This window comes from Cajanus cajan, chromosome 11 (assembly GCF_000230855.2).
Source record: "Cajanus cajan strain Asha chromosome 11, NIPB_CcT2T_4, whole genome shotgun sequence".
NCBI lineage: Eukaryota > Viridiplantae > Streptophyta > Magnoliopsida > Fabales > Fabaceae > Cajanus > Cajanus cajan.
Window position 1 is genome coordinate 38,127,959 of NC_138527.1, and position 25,016 is coordinate 38,152,974.

General features: G+C 31.4%; 3 protein-coding genes and 1 non-coding gene across 4 annotated transcripts; 1 reads left to right on the forward strand and 3 right to left on the reverse strand.

Moving 5' to 3' along the window:
- Positions 1 to 3,500: 3,500 nt before the first annotated feature.
- On the reverse strand, positions 3,501 to 3,842 carry LOC109800499 (uncharacterized). Its single transcript, XM_020361279.1, has one exon. It carries the CDS (start codon positions 3,840 to 3,842, stop codon positions 3,501 to 3,503), a length of 342 nt encoding a protein of 113 aa, XP_020216868.1.
- Positions 3,843 to 6,659: 2,817 nt separating this feature from the next.
- Positions 6,660 to 13,050, reverse strand: LOC109800215 (uncharacterized). The gene is made up of 8 exons (XM_083066192.1): positions 12,535 to 13,050; positions 8,896 to 12,082; positions 8,748 to 8,820; positions 8,545 to 8,639; positions 8,399 to 8,464; positions 8,217 to 8,306; positions 7,723 to 7,899; positions 6,660 to 7,058 (listed from the first exon to the last, which is right to left on the reverse strand). Exons 1-8 carry the CDS (start codon positions 13,035 to 13,037, stop codon positions 7,023 to 7,025), a joined length of 4,227 nt encoding a protein of 1,408 aa, XP_082922318.1. The 5' UTR covers positions 13,038 to 13,050; the 3' UTR covers positions 6,660 to 7,022.
- A 6,680-nt stretch (positions 13,051 to 19,730) lies between these two features.
- TRNAE-UUC (transfer RNA glutamic acid (anticodon UUC)) lies at positions 19,731 to 19,802 on the forward strand. Its single transcript has one exon. It is a non-coding gene; the product is annotated as a tRNA-Glu (tRNA).
- Positions 19,803 to 20,701: 899 nt separating this feature from the next.
- Positions 20,702 to 23,836, reverse strand: LOC109801586 (gamma carbonic anhydrase 1, mitochondrial). The gene is made up of 5 exons (XM_020362697.3): positions 23,575 to 23,836; positions 23,347 to 23,490; positions 21,801 to 21,926; positions 21,563 to 21,714; positions 20,702 to 21,299 (listed from the first exon to the last, which is right to left on the reverse strand). Exons 1-5 carry the CDS (start codon positions 23,687 to 23,689, stop codon positions 21,027 to 21,029), a joined length of 810 nt encoding a protein of 269 aa, XP_020218286.1. The 5' UTR covers positions 23,690 to 23,836; the 3' UTR covers positions 20,702 to 21,026.
- Positions 23,837 to 25,016: the final 1,180 nt, after the last annotated feature.

The window sequence follows — 25,016 nt, forward strand, 5'->3', positions numbered from 1 at the left end:
TATTATTATTATTATTATACAGAGTTTCATACTTTGTTACCTATGATAATTTAGAGTGACAAGAAAAAAACCTTAACAATTTAGTTAAATATTGTTTATAATAATACCAATTAAATTTAACACAAGTTTTTTTTTTTACGAACGTGAATTAAAATCTCATTATATGTTTTTTATTACATTAAAATACTAATTAATATGATAACCTAACATTTATTATAAAATTAAAAGTAATTAATGCATTAAAATACTTCTTCCATTTCAAAAATGATTGTGGGGTTTGTCCACACATAATAAAAAGAATAATAAATTAAATATATTTTTTTTACAATTTTACTAAAATCTTAATAAAAGCATTACAATTTTACTGAAATAATCTGCTCTCACAATAAATACATTATTTTGAATTATGATGATCAAAATAATTTATAAGAGTATATTAAAAAAAAAGCTATTGAATATTATGTTAAAGAGTGTGAATATTTTGAGACATTTTTTAAATGTTAATACTATAGTCATTATGGGATGAAGGGAGTATATTTAATGTGAAATTTAAATTTTTTTAAAGAGGAAATGATATGAAATTATTTTCTAAAAATACTTACCAATATAGTATTTTAAAATTTATTATAAAATTTAAGAGTAATTAATGCATTCAAATATATTTAATATGGCTTTTGAATTTTTTTATAAAAAAAATCACGGAATCAAATTTCTTTATTCACCAAAATAAATAAATAAAACCCTTAAAACTAGTGAAATAAAAATGCAAGCGAAAAGTCAGCCCACTTAGAAATTTAATTTATTTGTTTATAATATATGATATTTAATTTGATATAATATTTCTTATTTTTTTATTCCGTCAACTATATTAAATTATTGTATTAGATTTTAAATTTCATTGATTAAAATTTTCTATTATTATTATAGAATTCTTATGATTAAGAAGATTATGAATTTTTTTTAGGTAGATTAAAATCTACTAGGCATGTATGATGATACATGAAATAAAAATTTGAGGTGACTATACAAGTATAAATAAAAAAAATATTATATTTCACAAAATATAAATAGATTTATAATCCTAGTGACTAAAATACAAAAAAAAAAAAAAATTTGAATGACTCAATTACATTTTTTTAGGTTAGAGACCTAATTAAAAATTTTCAAAAAAAATTTATAGACCAAACAATGTATTAAAACTTTAATAAAAAGTAACATGTTTTATTACATTAAAGAAATAACAATGTTAATAAATCTAAAATAGATATACTATATTTTTCATTCAATTTAGTTTAATACTATTATTTATTATAAAGTATAATATAAATAACTTTATAATGTATCTCCAAATTAGCAGGATAAAAGTAAGATAAAAATAAATTGACTAGGACCAAACTTGAAATTTTTTAAAAGGATCACAAATATATTTACCCTTTCATAAATATAATACGAAAAAACTAACAATAAATATAAAAAGGCATTATAATTGTATAACTTTATATTTAGATATAAAAAGAAATATATAAAAGATGATAAATTTAATTCATTTTTAAAAATAATGTAAAATAATATGAAAATTATAACTCAATTATATAGTTTTAAAAAACCCCAAGCGTGTGGTTCAGCGGTAGGGATTGATCCACGCTTAAGCAAGGTCAGGGGTTCGAATCCTGCCTTGTGTATACAGCCGCGTTAAATCTTGGGACCAGCTATCCCACTCTTTGAGGTGCCTCCAACGTAATGGGTCTCTTTTTATCATGAACTTTGGGTAGTTGCACTTACAAACAAGGTCCAAGGCCAACACTGCTCAATCATTATCATCAACTACTATTGCAATTAATGTCACCACTACATATTCATTGTCATTACATTATCATTGTCATCATTAATATTGTTGTTACTACCTTAATAATAGTGACAATGATAATGATATCTTCGTCGTATTATCATCGTTGTTGTCATCATCTCAATGATATTATGATGGTAGAGATTATGATAATATAATGACTGTAATGATGTAGTTGTGATAATAATAAAAATAATAATTATGATACTAATAATAATTAAAACAAACATGATAGTTTTAGATAATTTTAGATATCATTTAATCATAATTTATATAAACAAAAGTTTATTAACTTTTATATTAGCCGTATTAAAAAGAATTCATACAAATAGTAATTTATGACTAATATAACTTTGATAACAACACACCGAGTTAGGGAATCTAATTTTATTGTTGTCCATGTGTCAACACAGGTTGGGAATCTAACGTTGCACCATGATATGGAATTATCGCAAGTGTCAACTAGGGAATATAAAATAACGTAAAGTGATTAGTGATATTAGCATTGCATTCGAGTAGAGAGTAGAGTGCATGAGAATCATCCAGAAGTTCTATTGGGGATTCTAGTATTCTACTTTCCCTGGTGATGAATAATAGATAACACTGAAGAGAGAGTTAGGAGGATCTAAATCAACACCTCCTTTTATGAGTTATCAAGTATTCTATTAGTTGCAAATTATATTTACTCATGTACGATGGTTCAAGTCAAAGGAGTTCAAGTATTTTAAATTTGATTCAAAATTGATATGCGTAAAAATAATTCATTGGATATATCCCGTCTTTAATGATTTGTTTATATCATTAAAGATGGGTTAATTTTTTACATGAAAGAAACTAAGAAAAACATTAAATTTGATATGAAATCAGGATTCAATAAATAAATAAAACTTGGTAATTAAGGGTCAAAGGATCTTGTTCTCACTTGATCGCATCATGGTGATGGTCATGGTTTGCGGCTCTTCTCCACGCACAATTAATTCATCACGCTGGTTGCACGGTCTCATTTTTCTTGGGTTCATATTTTACATGAATTTTGCGTATAAAATTATAAATATGTTTGTCTCATACTCTCATCTATGAAAAATTTTCGCAATCCTGCTATTTCCTATGAATCACTTTCTTAGATGAAATTTATGAAGCACCAAATTACTCTGAAACTTTAATTTAAGAGATATAACACATGAACCATATCTAATCAATAGGAATAATGTTGTATTTGTATATATGTGCAGTATCATTTTATGTGAGTTCAATAAATTCAATTTATTTATCAAAATTCATTAACTCAAACAGTTTAACATCTATGATCTTTAATTAAGAACTATGATTCGATCTTTAACTTAAATATGAAATCACAACCAAAGACACAATTTTATATTAAGAAGACCTCACTTAATTGAAAGAAGTTATATTTTTTAATTAAACAAAAAAAAATAATTTATAATGTTAAAGCATAAATGTATGTCATCAAATCCAACCGGAAGCAATAGGAAGATGAACATGATGTTTGCAATTGATTCATCATTCATGTGTTAACGATGAAGAACAAAAACACTTACATGTTGCTCTACATATTCTCATGATAATTTGATACGAGAGTCAAACTCTAATTCTTACAACAAATAGTACTAACACTTGAGTTTGCAACATCATTTCATTTGTAATAGATGACAGGTTTACTGGAATTCAAATCCCACATGCCTCCTTCCTTCACATACTCAAGATACCTTGCAAATTCAGGCCTAGCTGTTGTTTTCTTCTTCCGGCGAAGATCAAAGAAGCTGAATAGAGGGTGACTCTTTTCCTTTGGATTATTATTGGCCTTTTTTGTGGGGTTTCTCTGTAGATTCATGTCCCCAAAAGTTGAACTAGATGAAGGCAAACTTGTGCTCCTCTTAAACTCCTCATTTGAATTTCCATTTGTTGCAACATGTTCTTTATCTAATTTCTCATACTTGGCATGGCCTTTCCGACCGCTGTTGGATCTAATGAACATGATGGAACGTTGAGTGAAAGACAATAAGTTTGATTGATAAGAAAGGAAAATGGTTGGTGAGAGTTGTGAATGAGAGATAGCTTGTGCCTTGATAGAGGGCCTTATATATTATCAGATTTGGTTTGCTATTTTCTTCATTTGTGTTCTTTCATGTAATGCTTGTTCAATATACAAAACAAGAGTAGTGATGCGATTTTGTTGACTTTTTGTGCCGTCCCAACAAAATTCCATCCACAATTAAATGAAAGTCATGAACTATCCATGACCAAGAGAAATTTTAAAAAAGGAAATTGCGACTATGACACTTTAGTTTTTCTTGGTATTCCAAGCTTTGTTTCCTCAGTCAAAGTGCTCTCTAATTGCATGTCCTGATTAAATATTAATTACTTGCACATGAAACATTGAAATTTGAAACATTCAAATGAATAGTGGGGAAAGGAGGACAATAATGATATGATTGGAAAAGTAAAATAAGAGAAATACTCATTGTATGAAACGAAAGTTACAAAGACAGTTTCATATATAGAACGCACTAATACACTTTCAACCATCCTTGTATTGTATGGTCAATTAATTGGCCATGCTTGCACCACTCTATGATGTCATTAGTCGATTTACCAGTTCGTTATTTGCGTGCAAATAGCACTTCTGTTAAAATAAATGTTCATGACCAAGACATCCTTGTGTGAATTCTAAATAATTAATATCAGTCTACTTCAAAGATACTGTTTAATTTGCCTGTTTTCTCAAACCATAAAATATTGTACGAAGAGAGCTTAACACTGAAATAAATGAAAAATAAATTAATTCATAGAATTTAGGGTAAAGGAATCACAATTTTCCAATCACTTTGAGTATTCTTGACTGCAATTTTCGTTTGTTATACATTTACGACCGGGTTGGGTGAAACATTGAAATCACACATGACACACCCACACACGCAAGCACCTGCACTTGCGTAATTTGTTGAAAAATTATTGGTGGACATTTTATGTTGATGACTTCTAAATTTTTTTAAATATGCTGCTTGTTACATTTGTTTTTATCACTTGCCATTATAAAAATACTCCATCAAATTCACATTTTTATTAAATTTAATACGGGTCAATTCGGTCCCAAAAGCAAAATAACTATAGGAAGAAAAATATAGCAAAGGGTATTTTAATATTTGAAATTGACGTTAATTTTTTAAAATTTGTGGTAATTTTCCACAAAAATATATATATATTTACGTATTCCTTTTAATAATTTATGCTTATTGTGTAATCATGTATGAAAAAATTAATTTATTCTTGTATTATATTATTCATGTGTAAACTTTTTTATTAATTTTAAAGCGGAAAAGTTAACATTAATTCAATTAAAGCCTTTTATAACATATAAAAATGTTCTTATTTTTGTGTGGACCTGTGGGGATGGGACTGGAGTATTAGTTTTTTTATTCTTTTTTATCTTATATTTATTTTCTGACTGTATAGTGTCACTTCAATTTTGTGATTCTATGCATGTCCCTGTAGAGTCACGAAATCGATGGTCAAATAATTCGAAATGAAAATGGTAGGACGCATTCCATTTGTTTTCTGCTTCATCATAACAAAACAGGGAGAGGTTGTAAGTGGAGAAAGCAGAAGAAAAATAAAGGTAGTTGGATGGAAAAAGAAAGACGTGGTTGAAAAGAACGACGACAAAAATTAAATATTATTGAAATTAATAAATAATTTATTTATATTAATTGCATGATTAAAAAATCAATTTAATAAACAATTTAGTGATTCGAGGAATTCTTATTCTGATGTTTTCATTGAAAAAACAGTTCCGAAAATCTAATTCAAGAAAAACTATTCCGAAAATCTGGTTCAAGAAAAAATTATCGATTAAGCATCTCCAGAAGTTTCAAGAAATTGAGGCGAAATTACTATTTAGTAAAAATTCCTAATCCAACTATTCAAAACTATTTAACTCAATTTCAAAAATAGAATTATTATGTAATAGTAAAATAAATTTAACGAGCAAAATCTTATGCAGTCTTCTAGAAACTCCTTAGCATTTTGATTCCACTGACCAACTATTTAAAAGGATGACACACGTCGACGTATGTGCAAACAATTCCGAGGTTGGCTTTCGTATGTGCCATTTTGAATTTGAACTTGACAAGCAAATCTAGCCCAAAGAATCAAGCGCCACAGTAACAGTGAAGCTTCCAGCACTTTCCTGCCCGTCGAATAAACAAGCAGATTACAACATGTGAAATAAAGCCCGAAGACAGTCTTACAAAAATGGTCAGATTCCTACTTCAATCCTTTTGTTTTGTGACGCGTCATGTTCCAACTGCTAGAGATTAGAGCCACAGCACGTTTGATATCCTAAATAAACTCAAATTCAGCTTTAACAAGAACCAAAAAGTTCTTGAGAAAAACGGATTCCTTTACCACTACCGTATCAAAACCAATAGCACAGACAAATTCGCCTCTTTTCACATCCTGACTGCAAGCATTATAGAGTACCTTGTTCAACTTACTCAATATATCTTGGAATTGGAATGAAGATTAAAATAATTGTCCACGTACGCGAAAGAGCACGCCTAAATGATAAATAACATTTCTATTTTAAATTAATATTAGATCATTAACAACTCCAAATAGAACCAATTAAACCCGGATGGACCATGGAACTAGTTAATGTGACTGCAACTTTTAGCAATTAGCAATGTTTATATACACGAACAGCAGTGAATGTTGCACCACTAAACAATGCTCCAGTTGGTAATTTTATGATCTAATGTCTGGCTACACATTGGGTTCGACAGCATTCCGACAATTTTGTTCATTTCCTTGACCCTTCTATTCTTAAAATTGATTAAAAAGTTATTATAACAAAAATTCACAATTTTGCTCATAGAAAGCCGGTCTTAGCCTCACATGCTTTATACATCTATTTACTTTTGAATTTCTTAATTTCTTGCTAGAGTATGGGAAGAAATTTCCTTCATACATACAAATACTTATGAGACTATTACAACAGAAAATAGACTGACAAAATAATTACTGTGGTTTCGGAAGTTGGGACTGTGCGTGCCTTGGGAAAGGAATTACCCGGCCAATGTGAAGCTTCTATACACACTTGTAACTTGTTGCAAGAGACAAGGAGGGATAAAAACACAGAGCTTGGCTGCCAGCCATGTTACCGCTCCTCTGAGTTGAATTTGTTCCAAGCTTCCTGAAGTAGATAAAGTATAATAATTGATGAAGTATATGAAACTTTATCGAACTATAAAGCTTTAAATGACGTGAGATTGTACATGACAATGACCAACTATACCAAAAGGCAAAAACTTACACTGCAAGGTGAACTCGTCAAAAGATGTGGAGTTTGTATATGTCAATGAATAGTTATCAGGAAAGCCTACATGGTTACATAAATGCTCATAGATATTTTTATTACATTTCTAATGGAAAACGCCAACTTTCCTGGCACAAAAATGGAGAACTAAGAAGCTGGAAAAATGATAATTACTGACATGCTCCAACTAAACGGACCAACTACCAATACCCTTAATAGTCTACTGGCACCTAACTTGGGGGAAAGCGCTTGATCCCCTACTCCTATGGATTGATAATGCCCTCATCTAGGGTGTGCTTGGTGGAGTAGGTGAAAAAAAGAGAATCAGGGTTGCAAATCATTGTCAACCAAAACTCCAAAAGTGAAATCAAGCAGATTTCATTTTTCCCCTTTTCATTTTACCTTCCAGCAATTCAGTATCCACTTAGTCAACCAAGAACACCTTTCTATGATTCTCCTTATCCATACTAGGTATAGAACATGTTTTGAAACAAAATAATGAATAAAACCAACAAAGTGAAAAATAGAATGCATTACATACCTTCAAAAGATCAAAAACCTTTTCACATATGTATTTGTGTTGAATACTTGCTCCACGTTGCTGTAATTTGTCAGGATGAACACACAGGGTGGCCTTCCTGTAAGCTTTTTTCACAGCAGCAGCAGTAATGACCTCTGTCAATGGGATTGGTTGCCACCCAGAATCAGGCCCAAGGATCTGATAGGGTAGAAAAGTTAAAAATGGAACAATATAAACAGCATAAGCTCTGCATCTCCAAAACAATCAAAATCTAGATTAGTCTGGATGATTGCACATCTTAACTCAAAAGTTCTCATATAGCAGGAAGTTAAAACTAAAATCATTGTGATCAAGCATGCCAATAGATACATTTATAATTTATTTGAGACTCGTCTCCTTAAACTTCACACGTCACACCCTACTGTGTCTGTATGTATTACTAATATGTGTGAGAGAAGTTGGGAGTCGAAGGAGATAGAAGCTGTGTATGCCTAGTTCACAATATTTTCACTTACATACTGCAAGGTAGAAAGTAAGGCACGCAAGTTTCCTTCTTTTCCACCAGACCACCTCTTTACTTCGGCATCCAGGGTCTCTGATAGTCTCTGCAAACATCACCAGACACTAGTAGGTAATCAATGGAACAAAAACAACAATTTATACACCTTAGAGAAAAATTATATGGATGTGTACTTACATTTCTCTCAGCTTGCTCCTTCTGAGCTAGAAGGTCACGCATGTTCTTTTCTGCCAAAGCTTTTGCCTGAAATTTCCAGAAAATTTCATCATTATGTTATTGTCTATGGGCCTTATATGTAACTATCAAAAGATTGAAGATCTTACTGCACGCTCAGCAGTTCGGCGATGCCGCTCCAGTCTAGCTCTACACCTCTGAACTGATTCACCTTCTCTTTCTGATCTCTCAGAAAAAGAGGCAGCTTCAAGCAAAGTACAAGAAATGGTTAAGATTATATAAAGCAGAATGTAGTAAAATGTTGAACGAGAGCACATACTAAAGCATTGCAGGGGTGTTGAATTTTACATACCACCATAAAGTGAATATGGATGTCTGGAACCAGTGGAAGAGCCAAAGTTCTGAAACTGTTGATCCAGCATATCCTGTCATTTAAATTCATTAGAAATTTATTGGACCATGTCACAATTTATCAATATCAGATTTAAACAGATACTCACGGGGGATGAAGAGTCTTGTCTTCCGCAAAAATTGTCAGATACAGATCTCTCTAACCGTTCTCTGGACTCAAACACGGTCCTCTCAATCTTTAATTTTTCCATGGCTCGGTCTTGAGCCTCTGCAGTTGCTCTTTCTACAGCAGCACGTTCTGCTTTCAGTCTTGCCTCTGTAGTTTCTTTATCTATGTGTGACTTATCCCTGGCCTCAGCACATGCCTTCTCAAGTCTTTCCCTGGCCTCGGCCAGTGCTTTGTACCGTGCTTCCACAGTTGCTCTTTCAAATGCATCCCTTTCACAAGCTTCAGCATATGCCCTATTGCGAGCCTCAAAGGTTGCTCTATCAACAGCCATCCTATCCTTTTCTCTTTCCCTTTCTCTCTCAGCCTCCAGCATTACTTTCTCAACATATTTTCTGTCCCTTTCTTGTTCTTTCTCTCTATCCCTTTCCTCTTCTATCTTTCTAAGATGATCCTTTTCTGACTCTCTTTCTTTTCTCATCCTTTTAGCATCTTTCAGTATAGCAGGAGTTTCATTAATAGTCTTTGCTTTGCTTTCTGTGACTTGACCAACATTAAACCACTGAGCAGTCTTCTGGACATTTACGGTCTCCTGTACTGTAGCACGTTCAGCTGCTTCTGTGCTTCTGTAATCAGCCTTTGTCACTCTGTCACCCACCTTTTCTGACTGGGTTCCCGAACGCGCTGCATCTCCTGCAGTCATTTCAGGTGCCCTGATTTTTTCATTATCCAGTTGATTTTCCATCCCTGTCTCTTTCAATTCCTTTTCTCCAACTTTGCATTCGGTTCTCAACTTTCCAATATCTTGGTCAGCAACAGTTTCTTTATATACCTTCAGTTTTCCAATAATTTCTTCATGAATGGAGGCTGATTGAGTTGCTAGATCTTCATCACTCTCTATCTCATCAGTTGCTTTAACATTCGTCATGTTTCCTCCTTCATTTCTCCCCATGTCATCCAAAGCTTTTTTCAGTCCCGTATCTTTATCCCTTCCACCTACATCTTTGTCCATATTCTCATATTGCTCCATGTGACTATTCCCATTTGATACAGTTCCACTTCCTCCCATGGCAAGTGTTTCATTTGAAGTGCTCCCAATGACATTTTGAATCCCTTTGTTGACACCTGCTTCTTGATCTCTTTCATATGCCTCATTTTCTCTTTGCTCAAAAGCCTCTTTCAGTCTTATTTCATTTACTTCCAGTTCAAAGTCTTCTTTAAGTTGCTTTCCATCCTCATCCCACCCGAAAGCAGGTATTAGGCCCTCATCATTTTCTTCATTTTCATAAAGGCTTTTGAGGCTTTTCTCAACTTCTACTCTTTCGTGAGCTTCTTTTAGTTCCTCGTTGATCTGAATCTGTTTACCTAGTTTTAATCTTGTTTCATTTTCCCTTTTGCAGGCCTCTTTTTTCTCTATGTAATTTGGTTCAAAAGCTGCATTTGATCTTTCATCAATATTTTCCTGCTCCACAGAACCTTCCAGTTTTTCATCATGCTCGGTTTGTCCTAGACCAAAAGCTTCTCTTTGTGTTTTTCCATTTTCTTCGATTTTCTCAGATTGCTTGTGCCTTTTCACACTCTGCTGTTGCTTTTCAACCTCTTTTAGTATCTTCTCATTTTCCCTAAGCCCCATGACTAGATCAACTTCATTTGGTGTTTTTCTATCAACCTCTTTGGGTTTCTGGGTTTCCACGTGTTTATTATCTCCATGTCTTCTTTCACACGCATCTTCTATGATTCCAGATTGGTCAGCTTCAGTTTCTTTCTTTTCAGTTATTCCATGGTGGTGGGCTATTTTTATACTCTTCTCATTCTCTTCCACCTCAAATACTTTGACCATTTTTACTTTTTTCATCTGCTCTTTTTGCCTCCATTCCCCATTAGATGCTTCAGATTTCATAATGTTTTCATCATGTTCACAAGCCTCTTTTGCTGCTATATATTTTTCCTCATACTCCTCCCCCTGATAATTATCTTCAGCTGGTTTTACTTGTTTATGTTTTTCTTGCACATTAGACGCTTCTCTTTCTTGCTGCCCATGTTTATGGGTTCCAGTACCTTGCACCAAATTCTTACTCTGCTTTGTGGGTTGAATTACCATTCCAGATTCTTCCATTCCCACCAATTCAAAAAATTCAGATTCATCTTTCCATGTCCCAACTCCCATACTGCTATCGGACTCTTGAGATGACCTGGATTCCATCTTGTCCTTTTCCTCAAACATGTTTAAAACTCTTTTCCCTTCTAAATTGTCCAGAGTTTCTGCAGAAGCCTTATTAAGTTTCTGCCTGTCATCAATGACAGAGAATTTCGTTTTGGAATGTCTCCTATCATAACTTCCCTGCATTGTCTCATCATTTATACTACTTAATCTAGTGATATCCTTACACATCTTTGCTTCTTCAGTTTTTACATCATAACTTGATTTTAAATGGCTTTCACAATCCCCTTTCTGCCTCTCTTTTAATTCTTTGGCACTCCTAAATTTTGCTTCCGTTCTAAGCATTGCTTCTCTCATAGAATCAGCAGAAGCTGTAGCAGATGAATTCATATGATCATCCACATCAAAGAAAGGTGGTGAACCAGCACCCGGTGTCTCTTCAGAAGCAACCGGCCTGCTGTTTGAATGAAATCCACAGATGTCTCCCTTTTTTGCATCCAATAAAGGAGGTGGACGAGAAGGGGGTGGCACCTGAGAGGGCTTACTTCTGAGGCTAATGTCAGATACAGTTATGAACATCTCACTGGAATGAGAATCATTTCTGCTGCTTCCATTTTGAACATTTAGATCACTAGCAGAAGTCTGTTCCCCAGAGGTAAAATTATGCGGATGTGCCACTGTTTTCCTCTGGTGGTTTCCCTTCACTTTGTCTGGGCCAAGCTCTATATCAGAATCAATATCATCAGCAATCTGAAAGGATGAATCAGTCTGATGCAATTGTGTGGTTGCATCATTTACTCGACTGAAACCAGGAACACCATGCAGCTGAGTCATGCGAGTTTTCCCCTTTGGCTTATGCTCGTTGCTTATACCATTGACCTTATTATGATATAAATTGTTGAACCCCCTATCAGTGTCAACGGAATGGAAAAGATCTCCATTCAACATACTTTGATTATTTGCAGAACGGTCTGACTCTCCAGAGAATGAGTCAGTTTCTGCTGGAGTCCTGTAGATGATGAAAGATAGTGATTACATTGCAGAATTATGCTTACATCTAAATAAAAATATATTGAAAGATCATGCAAATCAAACTCCAAATAGTTCACCAGTTAATCTACAACACTCTACACTCCCAAATCCCAATCCTATTTTATGGAAAAACGAAAACGAGTAAAGATCATAATCCTAAAAAAACAAAGCATAATTTTCTGAGCGCAACAGTTCGATAAATTGAATCACAATTGACAACAATGCTCCTATCGGACCCATCCTAAACCAAACGTCACGATTTCCATCAATCAAAGTCACTAATTCACTCTAATTTTGTCAAAAAGCAAGCAACAGAGGCTCTACTCCTCTACACTACGCCTCACGGAAAAGAAAAGCGAACACGCGAAGGGATCACGAGCTAAACGCACGAAACAGGTTCAACAGTGGTAACATTGGCATTATTCTTACCAGACTTCTTCGGAGGAGACGCCGTCGAGAGCACTGTGGCGGTGGAACACGTCGTCGTACGGAAGCGCAAAATCGAAGGCGCCGAAAACCTCGGTGTAGTTGAAAGCGTGGGTTCGGGGATCGAAGAAGGCCTCGGCGTCGTGGACGGCGGGAAGATCGAGGAGGGGAATGGAAGAGGCGCGTGCGGTGTGGAAGCTTCCGAAAATCTCGGCGTAGTCTTCGAAACGAGGGGAGAGGTTGGAAACGCCGAAGCTCGGTGGACCTCCGTAAACGTCGTCGTATAGGCTCTTGGTACCGGAGAAGCTCCCATTGCTGTTGATCTTGCCGGAAAGCGTGACGCCGGACTTGTTAGGTTGGCGAGAATGCGCCATTTCCTTTCTTCTTCTTGGTTGTGCTTGTGGTTCTGTGTGAGTGAGTGCAGAGTGAGTGCAGTGTGCAGAGACTGTTTCGGGAACAGAGGGGGAGGAAGAAAAACAAAGTGCAAACTCCAAAATGAAAAACATAAAGATAAAGAGTGAAATGACGATAACGGGCTTTCACATTGGACTGTATTTTATTATTTGTTAAGAAAACAATAAATGTTTTTTACCACCGTAATTAAGGCTTTAACTATTCCAAAAATCGTTTCGGGGGTTAATTTTAATTGTTTGACTTAATAAAATCTCTGCGTTGACCTTTATAAAATTAATTTCTTGTAAATCAGAATTTAATTTACTCACTAAATAAGATATTTCTTATGTTTTCTATTTTTTATTATAATCAAATTTGGTAAAAGAGGTTTACCGCATGCTCAATTAAATAGGTTATATCTCATTAGTTCCCTTTTCTCCTTTAAATACATATTTCACACACTACTTTCAAAATACAACTAATATATAATGTAACTAATGTATGTATTTGAACTTCTAAATCATATATTTCTTAAGAATGAATATCATACCTAATGTTACTTTTTGTGCGTCTTTTATTATCAAGATAAAGAAATTTTGTATCTCGTCCACGTTTGACATCAATTTACATATACTTGACATTAATGAAGTCAAAAACATTTGTCTCTTGCATTTGGCGTGGAAAATCCAATCTCAACCTTACTCAAGCAAATTATTTTTACCTAACTTGTGATTGATGTCACTTAACATGTGTCTGATGTCATTTAGGTAGAGATCCATTAACTAGATCATGATCGACATCACACCTTTAGGATTATGCATAACCACCAAATGACTCAAAACATGAAATCAACCATTTAAAACAACATGTAACGTAACATACAACATATATACACCATAAACAACACCAAACCAACTCAAGATACAACATACAACCATCAACCAAATTGACCAATCTACTCAAGAAATTTCATTTTCAAGAGCACCTTTGAACTAAACATAAATTCACAATCTTCACCACTTCAGTCATCCAAGTGACGAATTTCAACGATAACAATAAACATTCAATACAACAAAAAATCACAAAGTCTTTATTATTACCTCTAGTTGATCCAACCAAAGAGAGGAGAATAACAAAATTTTGCTCAACCTCCAACATGAGATCCTTGGCCTTGAAGGCTTTAAATCTCCTCCTAGTCAAGTGATTCTTTTACAAGATGAGAATAATGAAAGATTTTCGGTAAAAAAAAAGGTGGAGAAAAAGGATTTTAGTTCAAAAAACTTATTTTTAACTTTACTTTAGTTTTACTTAAAACATTAATTTATGAGACTCATGTCTTACGAAAATCATTATGTACACTTCTTTAAATTATATCACTTAACTTTGACTCAATTACCTCAAAGATAATTTAACTCTCATAATTTCTTGACTAATAAATACTAATCATATCATCATATAATTAAATCAACACCTCAAATTAAATTAATAGTATTACAATTTGTATAAATAACTACATAATAGTATTTATGCAATTTACTATTATGTTTTTTTTTAACATTTTGCATAATAAAAACAACTTTTTAAATGAAATTTTTTTCCTTAATTTTATTATTTCTCTAAACTCATTAAACGTAAGAAATTACCATCTTTTGGTGTCAAATATTGTGTCAAATACCGCTATTCATTTATTAATTTTATTATACATTTTCATGAAATAAAACATAAAAATTTCCTGTTCATATTTTCGGTGGTAAATAATAATGAAAACTGGATTTTTTTTAACAGAGAGATGTGATAGTCGAGGAATAAAACGTGCAAATATTTTTACACTGTATCAAATTTATTCTTACAATTTTTTTTAAAAAAAATTAAGTATGTTTTTTATTTTTGAATTTTTGTCAATTACTTTTTGTCTTGTTGAACAAATTTTATTTAAATTTAATTTATAAAAAAATTTATAAACAATAAATTTCAACGTCAAATATAAAATATTAACGGTAGAATTTTTTTTTAATTTAAAAGTATAAATCGATAAAAAAATATTAATAAAATAAATTATTTAAAAAAAAAAAAGTTTGACAAAAAAAAATAATTTTTAAAAGAATTATCTAGACGTAGGTTGGAATCTTGAGAGACCTACGTTTGGTACAAACGAAATGAAGCGAGACCCATGCCCATTTATTTATATTAAAGAAAACATGCAAACAAAACAAAAGAGGTTCATTCCGGTACTGTACTATGTTAAATAATTGGACTTCGATTTGTTTGATTGGTCTTTGTACGACGTGTGACGGTACATGTCTCAATCAACCTTTTTTATTATTATTTTTTTTTTCCTTAAACAACAATGGCTTAAGTATCAATCAACTTCAATTCCCAAATATCATTGATCTATGATAAATTTGGATTCATCATGTTGAATATAAATTTGTACGAAAAACTTAACATTATTATGGTATAAAATAGGATAAAAATTGAAAGTATGTAATCATATTAGTTGAAAAATGTTTAATGGGGAGGAGCAAATTAAAATATTATAAGTTATATCAATAATTTTTTTTATATAGTTTTTATGAGATAATTTTATTTCAAAATTTAATATTAAATTGAAATCGTCATATAGATTATATTTATAAAAACTTGTGTTAGTTTAAAATATTTAATATTCGATTTATATATATTAAAATTAACATAATATATTTTCTCAAAGTATATAAAAATAATAATTCTTTGATTATATATTTATAATTTTCAGTTTTGATAAAAGTTAAACATAATATGTAGTTATAATTAAATGGTTAAATCAATAAAAACAAATTTTATATAAAGTTATTAATTATGTAATAAGTAATATAATTTATAGTGAAATAATTTGATCTGGTGTGTCATTCATCAAAGACTATCTTATTTAAGACAAAGTAGCACAAAAGCATCGAGCAATTCTTCTGCCAAACTCAAGAAGGTTCACTGGTTTATTTTATTTTATTTTCTCTTGGTGTGTTCATTATTTCTGGTTTTCCACTCATTTTCCTTGTTCCTTTTTTTTTCCTATATTTTTTTTATTGTTTATGACATTTTGCTATGTGCCCTATTTAAGGACCGTTGATTTCATTTGCCTTTCATGATCATCGTGATCATTACCTCTTGTTGGTAAAAAAAAATTGCTGAATAACTGAGCACGAACTTGAATTTTTTTTTGAAAAATTGCTTAAAAAAAGTTAGGTCCAATATGACTCAACTCAAATGAATTTGTTTCTACTATAAGTCTGCTGTCATCGTTAAGGTTACCGCATTCGAGATACTGTCTGTTTTGATATTTATTGGATTTTATAGTTTTATCTTTTAAAAAATACCTTGATAGATTAATGAGAGAGGATATTTATAAACTATCCTTAACCTCGACTCCTAAGCGATATAGAATTTTTAGACATACAAGAATACAACTCAACCGTGCAAAATCGAAATCCAACTTACCCGAATCCGAGTGACCCGAAATCCACTTATGATCGAAAATGGATTAATATTTTTGGTGGTCAAGTTCAACTGGTTTGAACGATTTAAATCTGAAATCGACCTATAATCATACCTACTATTGCATACTTAAATCAATATTTGAACTCTAAACAAGAATTAAAAACATAAGCTACTATCAATGTTATTCGATTAACATCAATACATTTATAAGCAAGCTAAAACTAAAATTCCTTCTCTCTTAAATTATTATTTATTTATTTACTAAGATGTCATCTCCCTTTTACCTATTTATTTGCAAAATAGGCGCTACCAACTACCAAGCATACGATCAGAGTGAAAAAAGAAAAAAGAAAAAAGAAAAAAGTGAGATTCAGAGTGTTTAATTGGTTTTCATTGGTGAACCAATTCACTCGAATGAGAATTTTTTTTCCTCCATGGGTGATTACGTAATTTTGAGCCACAGTGACTAACTTTGCTGCTAGTTCTATTGAGAAGATTTGAAATCAATGAAACAAATATAGACCCTTGTACAAGCCAAAAAGAAAAAAAAAGAAAAAAAAGTGGAAATGGGACCCTTGTGTTGGCCACTTTATATTCACTTATTGAGTCACGTCCATAAAAGCTCATGGCCATCCTCGTGTTCCTTGCCCTTACTCTTCAATTCACAATTTCTTTGTTTCATGATGCATTATTATGTATGCTACACACAACGTGCATTGTTTTCTGTTAAATCACATGTTTTATTTCCTAGATCCGTAAACTAAAATACCACTGCCATACTTAATTGATGCCAGATCCGTGCTTTATATTCCTCAAAGCATATTATTTTTAATTTTGGGGTATTTTAATTTATTTTAAAATATATCTGATTTCTAGTCGAGATATATCTTAGTTCTCCTAAAAGTATACTTAGGGGGGTGTATTGGTTTAGGATTTCGTAAGATTTTAAAAGACTTTTTTTTAGTAAAAAAATCTATTGGTATTCAATCAGGATTTTATGTCACTTAGAAACAATCTAGTGGTATTCAATATGGAATTTCAAAATTTTTTAAAGAGTCCATTAAAATCCATTGGTATTCATTTGAGATTTTTTACAACTTAAAAATAATTCATTGGTATTCAAAAATATAAGGATTTTAAAGGATTGTTGTGTGAGAGAGATTTTGAAGGACTTTCTAGTGTTATCTATAAATACCAAATTCATAAAACAATCTCATCCAAACCCATCGGATTTTGAAGGAATGTTTGAAGTGACTTTTCAAGAATTTTCAAGTGAGTTTTTCATCTTTTTTTTTCTATGTTCGTGTCTTCTCCATTTTTTCTCTACTAATAATACTGCACTATTGTTCATTGCTCATATATAATATTGTAATATTGTTCTCATCTCATTTCCCTATTTTGTGAAACTCCGATATGTAAATGATAGTGTCATTGATTGACTCTAGTTTTTTTGTTCGTTCTCTTTAATTGACTTGCTTTATTTTATTCTATGTAGTTGAATTTGTTCCTTTATATAACACAAAAAAATGCTTGAAATTTCAGCTTTTAATTGATAATTTTTTTATACGTCAAGAAAAGAAAAAGGTGAAAGATGAAATTGATATAATAATCTCTACAATATATATATATATATAAGATGAATTTGATAGGATTTCTATGAGTAGAATAAGATAAAAATGGATCTTAGTTGGGGGAAGAACCCTCTCAGCATAAAAACTGCGATTTTTCTCCTTCCCTTAAGTTTGTTACACTTATCCCCCTCCTTTTACGACTCAACAATTATTTTATTTTTTTTACTATGAATTTTTCTTTTTATTTTTATATTGTGAAATTAGGATTTTTTTATATCTTAAAAAAAGAAAATTAACATAAGACATTGCAGTATCTAATTTTTTAAGATTTAGGATTTATGTCCTCATTAGCTTATTTTTTAAAAGAGTAAATATTGTTAAAATATTTGTTAGAATAATTTACATTTATAATATCGTTAAAAATTATCATATAATATATAACTAAAATAATATATATATATATATATATATATATATATATATATATATTCTATGTATCTAAATGCTTATTCTTTAAATAATAATAATAATTATATATAATAATTATTATTATTATACTAATATTATGTATATTGCATATGTAATTAGGTAATTATTTTTTTGGTGGATTGTGGATTTCCTAATTAACGCCAATTTTTAGCTCCATTTTGAGGTGTAAGATATCATCTACAAGATTTTGCAGGTCAAGGTAATGACCCTGAAAATGAGAAAGAATTGTTCAATCTTCGTCATGCGTCTTTAAGGAATGTGATCGAGAAAATATTTGGTATTTTTAAATCAATGTTCACAATTTTTAAGTCAACACCTCCATTTTTATTTAAGACACAAGTAGAACTTGTGTTAGTATGTTCAACACTACATAACTTTCTACGTAAAGAATGTCGTTCTGATGAATTTTTAATTGAAGCGGTGGATGAACCTTCATTTCAACGTTACCAGTTAATGAAGATCATAACTTTGAACCTATTATTCAAACCCAGGAACAAGAGCGAAAAGACGTTAGTGCTTGGAGGACTAGTATAGCTATGGATATGTGGGTGAATGCTATTTAAGAAGATAAGATATTATGGAGAATTATTATTAATATTATTTATCTAGACATTATTAATTTTTATTATTTTTGTCTTTGACTCTTTTTAAATTTGAATGTATGAATTTTTTTTTTGAAATCTTATCAAATGTCAAAAATCCACGAAAATTCTACAAAATCCCACAAAATCCATTAAAATCCTGATTTAAAAGTTTTCCAAAATCCATTAAAATCTTGATTTTAAGTCTTGTAAAATCCTGCAAAATCTTAAAAATCATGAAAGTCCTGCAAAGTCTTTTAAAATCCGCAGGATTTTTTTTAACTACAAAAGTCCTTTAAAATCCTAATCCAATACACCCCCTTAGTTTCAATAAGTTCGTCTCATAAAAAATACATGTGACTATAGTAAATATAATATTTTTTAATAGCTAAAAGGGGAAATATTTTATTGATAAATTATTTATTAAATCTGAAATACAAATATATAGTAAATATTTTATTTTCCAATAAAATTATTCTAATTTTGGTGTTTTAAGCTAACCAAAAAAATATTATTTATATTTTGATGAGTAATATTTTCTAATTATTTCTAATAATTAGAATTAGATGATTTTTGATATTATTTTGCGCAATATTATGGCATATACTTGAGCATACTAAATATTATCATCAAGGCATTGAATTCATTATAGAAAGAACTACTACAATTAAATATCAACATTATCAAAATCTCCGTTGTCGTCCAGCGGTTAGGATATCTGGCTTTCACCCAGGAGACCCGGGTTCGATTCCCGGCAACGGAACATTTTTTCCTAATTAAGCCTATGTTAAAAATTATTTTGTTAAGATGCAGTCTTCTATTATGTAATGACATGAAAGGCCAAAATAGTTTATGATGCAATTCTTCTATTATGTAATGACATAAACGGCTTTTTGATAGACAGGCCCAAATAGTTTATGATGCATTATGCTGCAATCTTGATTATGCAACGACGGGAAAGGCTTAAAATATTACAATGTTATTTAGTTTTTATTTTAATTTTTAAATTAAGATGATTATATTTGTTGGGTTTAATTAGGTTATAAAGTTATACTTTTTCCTAGCCTGTGAATCTATCAACGAAATATTTCAGTGCTTGTTATCTTCTAGTTTCTCTAACGATAGTCTTGGATTATTTTCCAGTAGTTTAGTATTTTCTCTTACTTTTAATAAATGTTACAAGTAAACCATGCATTATAATTTTTATTTGTAATCAAATCATGTATAAAAAATTATCAGTTTTTTTTTAACATTAATTAATAATCAATACTAGTTTTAAATTGTTGAAGGTTGAAAATTTTTGTTAATAATATATTTATTACACAAAATATCAAAGTATAATGAACATTTTCCCATTAAAAAATATCTACTTTTGATGGCTTAAAATCATCCTTAATTAACAGCTAATATTATCAAAACCATGAAAATATTTTATTGAGATTGAAACTCTTACTATAAAATAAGATCAACACTATTCAAAAGAGGTCATCAGGCTTGGGAAGTATAGACTATTTTATGTTGTGAGGAAATAGTCACAGGGCAACGTCACAATTCATTTCAAGATCATGCACTCTACGTAACAGTGGGATAAACAACGGTGATTAACACACAAGACAGCAGAGGTATTTATGACATGTGACGAAGAGAAAAAAAAAATCTTAATTCATGAAAATGCAGGTTCAACCGGCGCATATGAATTGATATTCTTATTTTGAAATACATGCCCAACTACAGTGCCGAAAACTGTAGATATGTCTCTGGAAGCCTGAACTATTACCAAACTGTTCCATTGTAGTCATTATGAAGAAACAAAAATTAGGGCTTCTTATTTAGCACAGGGATGAGCAAAGCCACATCCACATGCCGAGAAGTTCAACATGTGTTGATATTTGAGACAACAGTTTGAGCTCTCCAAACTTACAGGAAACAAAGGCAGTCATTCTCCAGAAAATCGCACATAAACAAATACTAGAAAAGAAAAATAAAACTAAGCCTTGGGAGCTTTGTCTAGCAAAACATTATCTGGAAGGTTAAGCTCTGCAGGTGTTTCTTTAACACTACCTAGCACTGCATATTCCTCACCATGACGAGCAGATTTCTTCTTAAGAACTTTCACGAATTCAGTCTCATCAAGTTTTTTTGCATTTTCCGCAGCATGAGCTTGAGCCAAATTGGAATAATTTAAGGCAGATTGTGAGAAGAAGGTCATTTCATCTTCTGTGAGCTTCCTCAAGAATCTTGCTGGATTACCTCCCCAAACCTGCAATTAAAAGTAATAATTCAGTTTAAGTCAAAGATACAATGATGATACCATGCCTGATGTAAATAAATAAGATGAACCCCTCTTAAACCATTCATTTTAATTTAGGCCTGATTGCTATAACAACTTCCATCGATAACTCTAATAAATCATAACATGTGAAACTTAATTTAATTTTCAACTTTCAAGAGGAGAGAGAGAGAGAGAGTAGGACAAAGCACATTCCCATTCTCTTCCAAGGAAAACAAAAGGTTCATACAAACCTCTCCATAGGGGACCCTTGTATTCTGCCTGACAAGAGCTCCAGCAGCAACCATGGCATGTTTCTCAACATATACACCATCAAGCAAGGTTGCACCCATGCCAATAAATGCCTCATCCTCAACAGTACATCCTTGTAACACAGCACTATGACCTAAAATTGCAGTATAAAACCTTAGAGTTCATACTATAACAATGTGTCAGCCACTGACAAGATGATCATTCATCACTTTCACTCACCTACAGTGACATTATCTCCAATGATAGTTGGTAATACTTTTCCACTCAAGTTAGACTTGGCAACATGAACAAGAGAATTGTCTTGTATATTAGTTCCAGATCCAATAACAATGCTGTTAGCATCACCTTCATACAAATAGTATTGTTTAGTTAAAGGTAGAAAACAGCAAGAGAAGCACAAATATCAGAAGAAGGAGGGTGAGAAATATGAAATATCAGTAATATTGTGTGTGCAATATCCATATAAAATAATTATAAGTGCATCCATAGCAATACGAGAGGTAAAACAGTGGTCCTTATCGTTCCATTTCAATGCAAGTTGAAGCAATGGCAATTGGCAAGTAAAGGAAGTAACAAGGTGTGGTCCTATTTGAATAAACTTCATAAGCATTTATAACTGAAGAAATTAAGAAGCTACAATAAATTAAGTGTGTTTTTGGTTTCTCATAGGAAACTCACAAAATCACGTTCAACAGAAAAGATAAAAAATGATACTTCTTGACTTGGTGCTTTGGAATGTGTGTTTTTTTGGTTCAACGAAACTTGATGATCAAACAAACATGCCCTAAGTTTCTCTCATAATTTAAAATTAGCTTTATTCATAAGCTAATTTATAGAATACCTCTCATTTAACTTCTCTAAAGTTGTAAACATAAATTAATTTTAACTTATGTGAGAAACTTATTTCATTGTACCCTCAAATTTCCTTCTGTTGTAAGGGCTTGTTTGAATAAAATTTTTCATAACTACGTTAAAGAGAGGAAAAGAAGAAAGAAAAATAAATTAAGTTTTTCTATAAGCTAAAACTAGTTTATGTATAAATAAAAAATAAGTTTTTGGAGAAGGTAATATGAGAGAACTTGTACAAATTAGTTTGTGTATAAACTAATTTTAGCTTAGCTCATGGAGAAGTTCATTTAATTTTCTCTTCCTAATTATTCTCCTAGAAAAGCTTATGAAGAAATTTACCCAAATAAAATCTTCTCCTAGAAGTGCCTATGAAGTATATATTAAGAAGTTTATCACAACATAATCTTATTCTGTTTTTTTATTACATACAAATACAGATAGTGTCTACGATACTTTGTCTCTGTTTTTATTTTTTTGGTATTAACAAGTTTAAGTGAGTTAGATCCTAGCAGCTCATCAGGGCTGGGGCATGTATTAAGGCTTTATGGACGTTTATAAAGATACTTTCAAATTGTTCACCAATAAGGTCCTCAAATTGGCGGCAGAATCGAACTGAACCAACTTTTGTTGGCTGTGAGAGTTTGTCTCGGAACATTATGATTTACTACTAAACGTATAATTGTTGGGAAACGCAATCATCTAATTTTCAAGCAATGGAAGGAGAGGCCAAAAATCACTAAAAATTGTTCCACATTTTTTCGCTATTGTACCAAACAAGTGTAAAGTAGACATTAATTTCTAAACCTTCACATTTCCAGCGAGGCTAATCTAATCTAATATAATCCCAGTCTCAGACGAACCAACGAAACCCTAGGTAGTTTGAAATACAGGTAGCGGTGGTGTCAGCGGAATTTACCTCTGAGAACACATCCATACCAAATGGATGAGGCTGAGCCAACGTGAACGTCGCCGAGGAGGGAGGCACTGGGGGCCACAAATGCATCCCTATGGACGGAGGGACCTTTGTCAAAGAGATTCATCAGAGGTCGATGCCTGGACACTGAAAGATTCGAATCAGAAGAACAATTAGCGGTTATGAACGAAACCCTAATATGACGGAAATGGAGAAGCGGAGGTAACTTACGCTGTTCTTGGAAGAGGTAGTTGCCTTGGAGGCGAGAACCGAGGCGATCCATGGCTTGGCCGGTCTCGCGGATCCAAAATCCGACGGCGTAGAATGCTCTGCCCAAGGTTCCCATTCTGCTAATGGTGGTGACAGTGCTACTGCTACCTTGCTCTTACACCGATCTTCTCTCTTCTCTTCTCTCTCGCTACCTAATCGTGTGTTCCCTCTTCAACCTCACTGCGAATTTTGGGAAAATGTTTTACAATTTCCTACATTCGTTTTATGCTTTGCGTTAAATTACATAAATAAAAGTGTGTGTAATTATTCAAGAAAACAGAAAAGTTCATTTTCGTAGATTTAAAAAATTATATTTACTTCCTTTAACCATTTTTTTACTGTAGATGCATTAGTTGAATTAACTTGTGTGCGGATAATATACATTAAATTAGCTTATTTTAAATATATTATTTGCATAAATTTGATTTTTAAAGTATTTAATGGCTTTTTATATTAAAAAAAAACGGATTCTTAGTTTCTTACCAATTAATTTCAATCAAGACTATTTTTTTAAAAAAAAATTATAGAACCTATTTCACAACTTAAAAAAAAACATAAGTTGTGGTGTATAACGATCTATTTAACAGATAGTTCAATTAAATCAATCCTTATGCTTAATATTAATATGTACTTTTAAATAGGTTTCTATATTTAATAAAAATTAAAGTTAAATTAATATGATAGTATATGTAGTTTTGTCAAATTTTTAACCAAATTTGTATAATTATAAACACTTTAAAAAAGACTCTTATAGTTTAAAATTCTTATAATTAAATCCTTGACTTATTAACATTGTTAATTGGTTGATATTTTTAATTCAACTTATTAAAAAAAAAAAAAAAAAAAGCTTGTCTATCCTTATTGATTGTCTGAAATAATTCTCAAAATAATTCGTTAAAAAAAACGATTCCCCGACATGTTATTTCAAGTTACTATTATATGTAATAATATAATGTTTGTGCATAAATGTTTGGACAATTTTATCTTTAAAACTACTTTCAAATTATTATTATTTCATTATTTTTCTTTCACTATTTTTTATTTAAATTCTATTATTCTACTTGTAAATTTTCAACCAATCACCTATTTCAATATTATATTTTATTTATAAATAATTATTTTATTTTTTATTTTTAAATAATAAAGTCACATAGTGCCTCAAATAACCTTTGCGGGTAAAATAACTGTATTCCAAAGTAATCTCATTTGGTAAAATAATTATTTTTTTATTTTTAAATGATAGAGTCACATAATTGGAGTCTTGGATTCTTAAAATTAATTGCGGTAAATATCATTAATTTGGAAAGGAAGTAAAAGTTTATTACTTTTCCATCATGAAAAACTTGGAATTCTACGTATGAATTCCATTACACACTAAAAACGTAAGTATAGTTACATTTCAA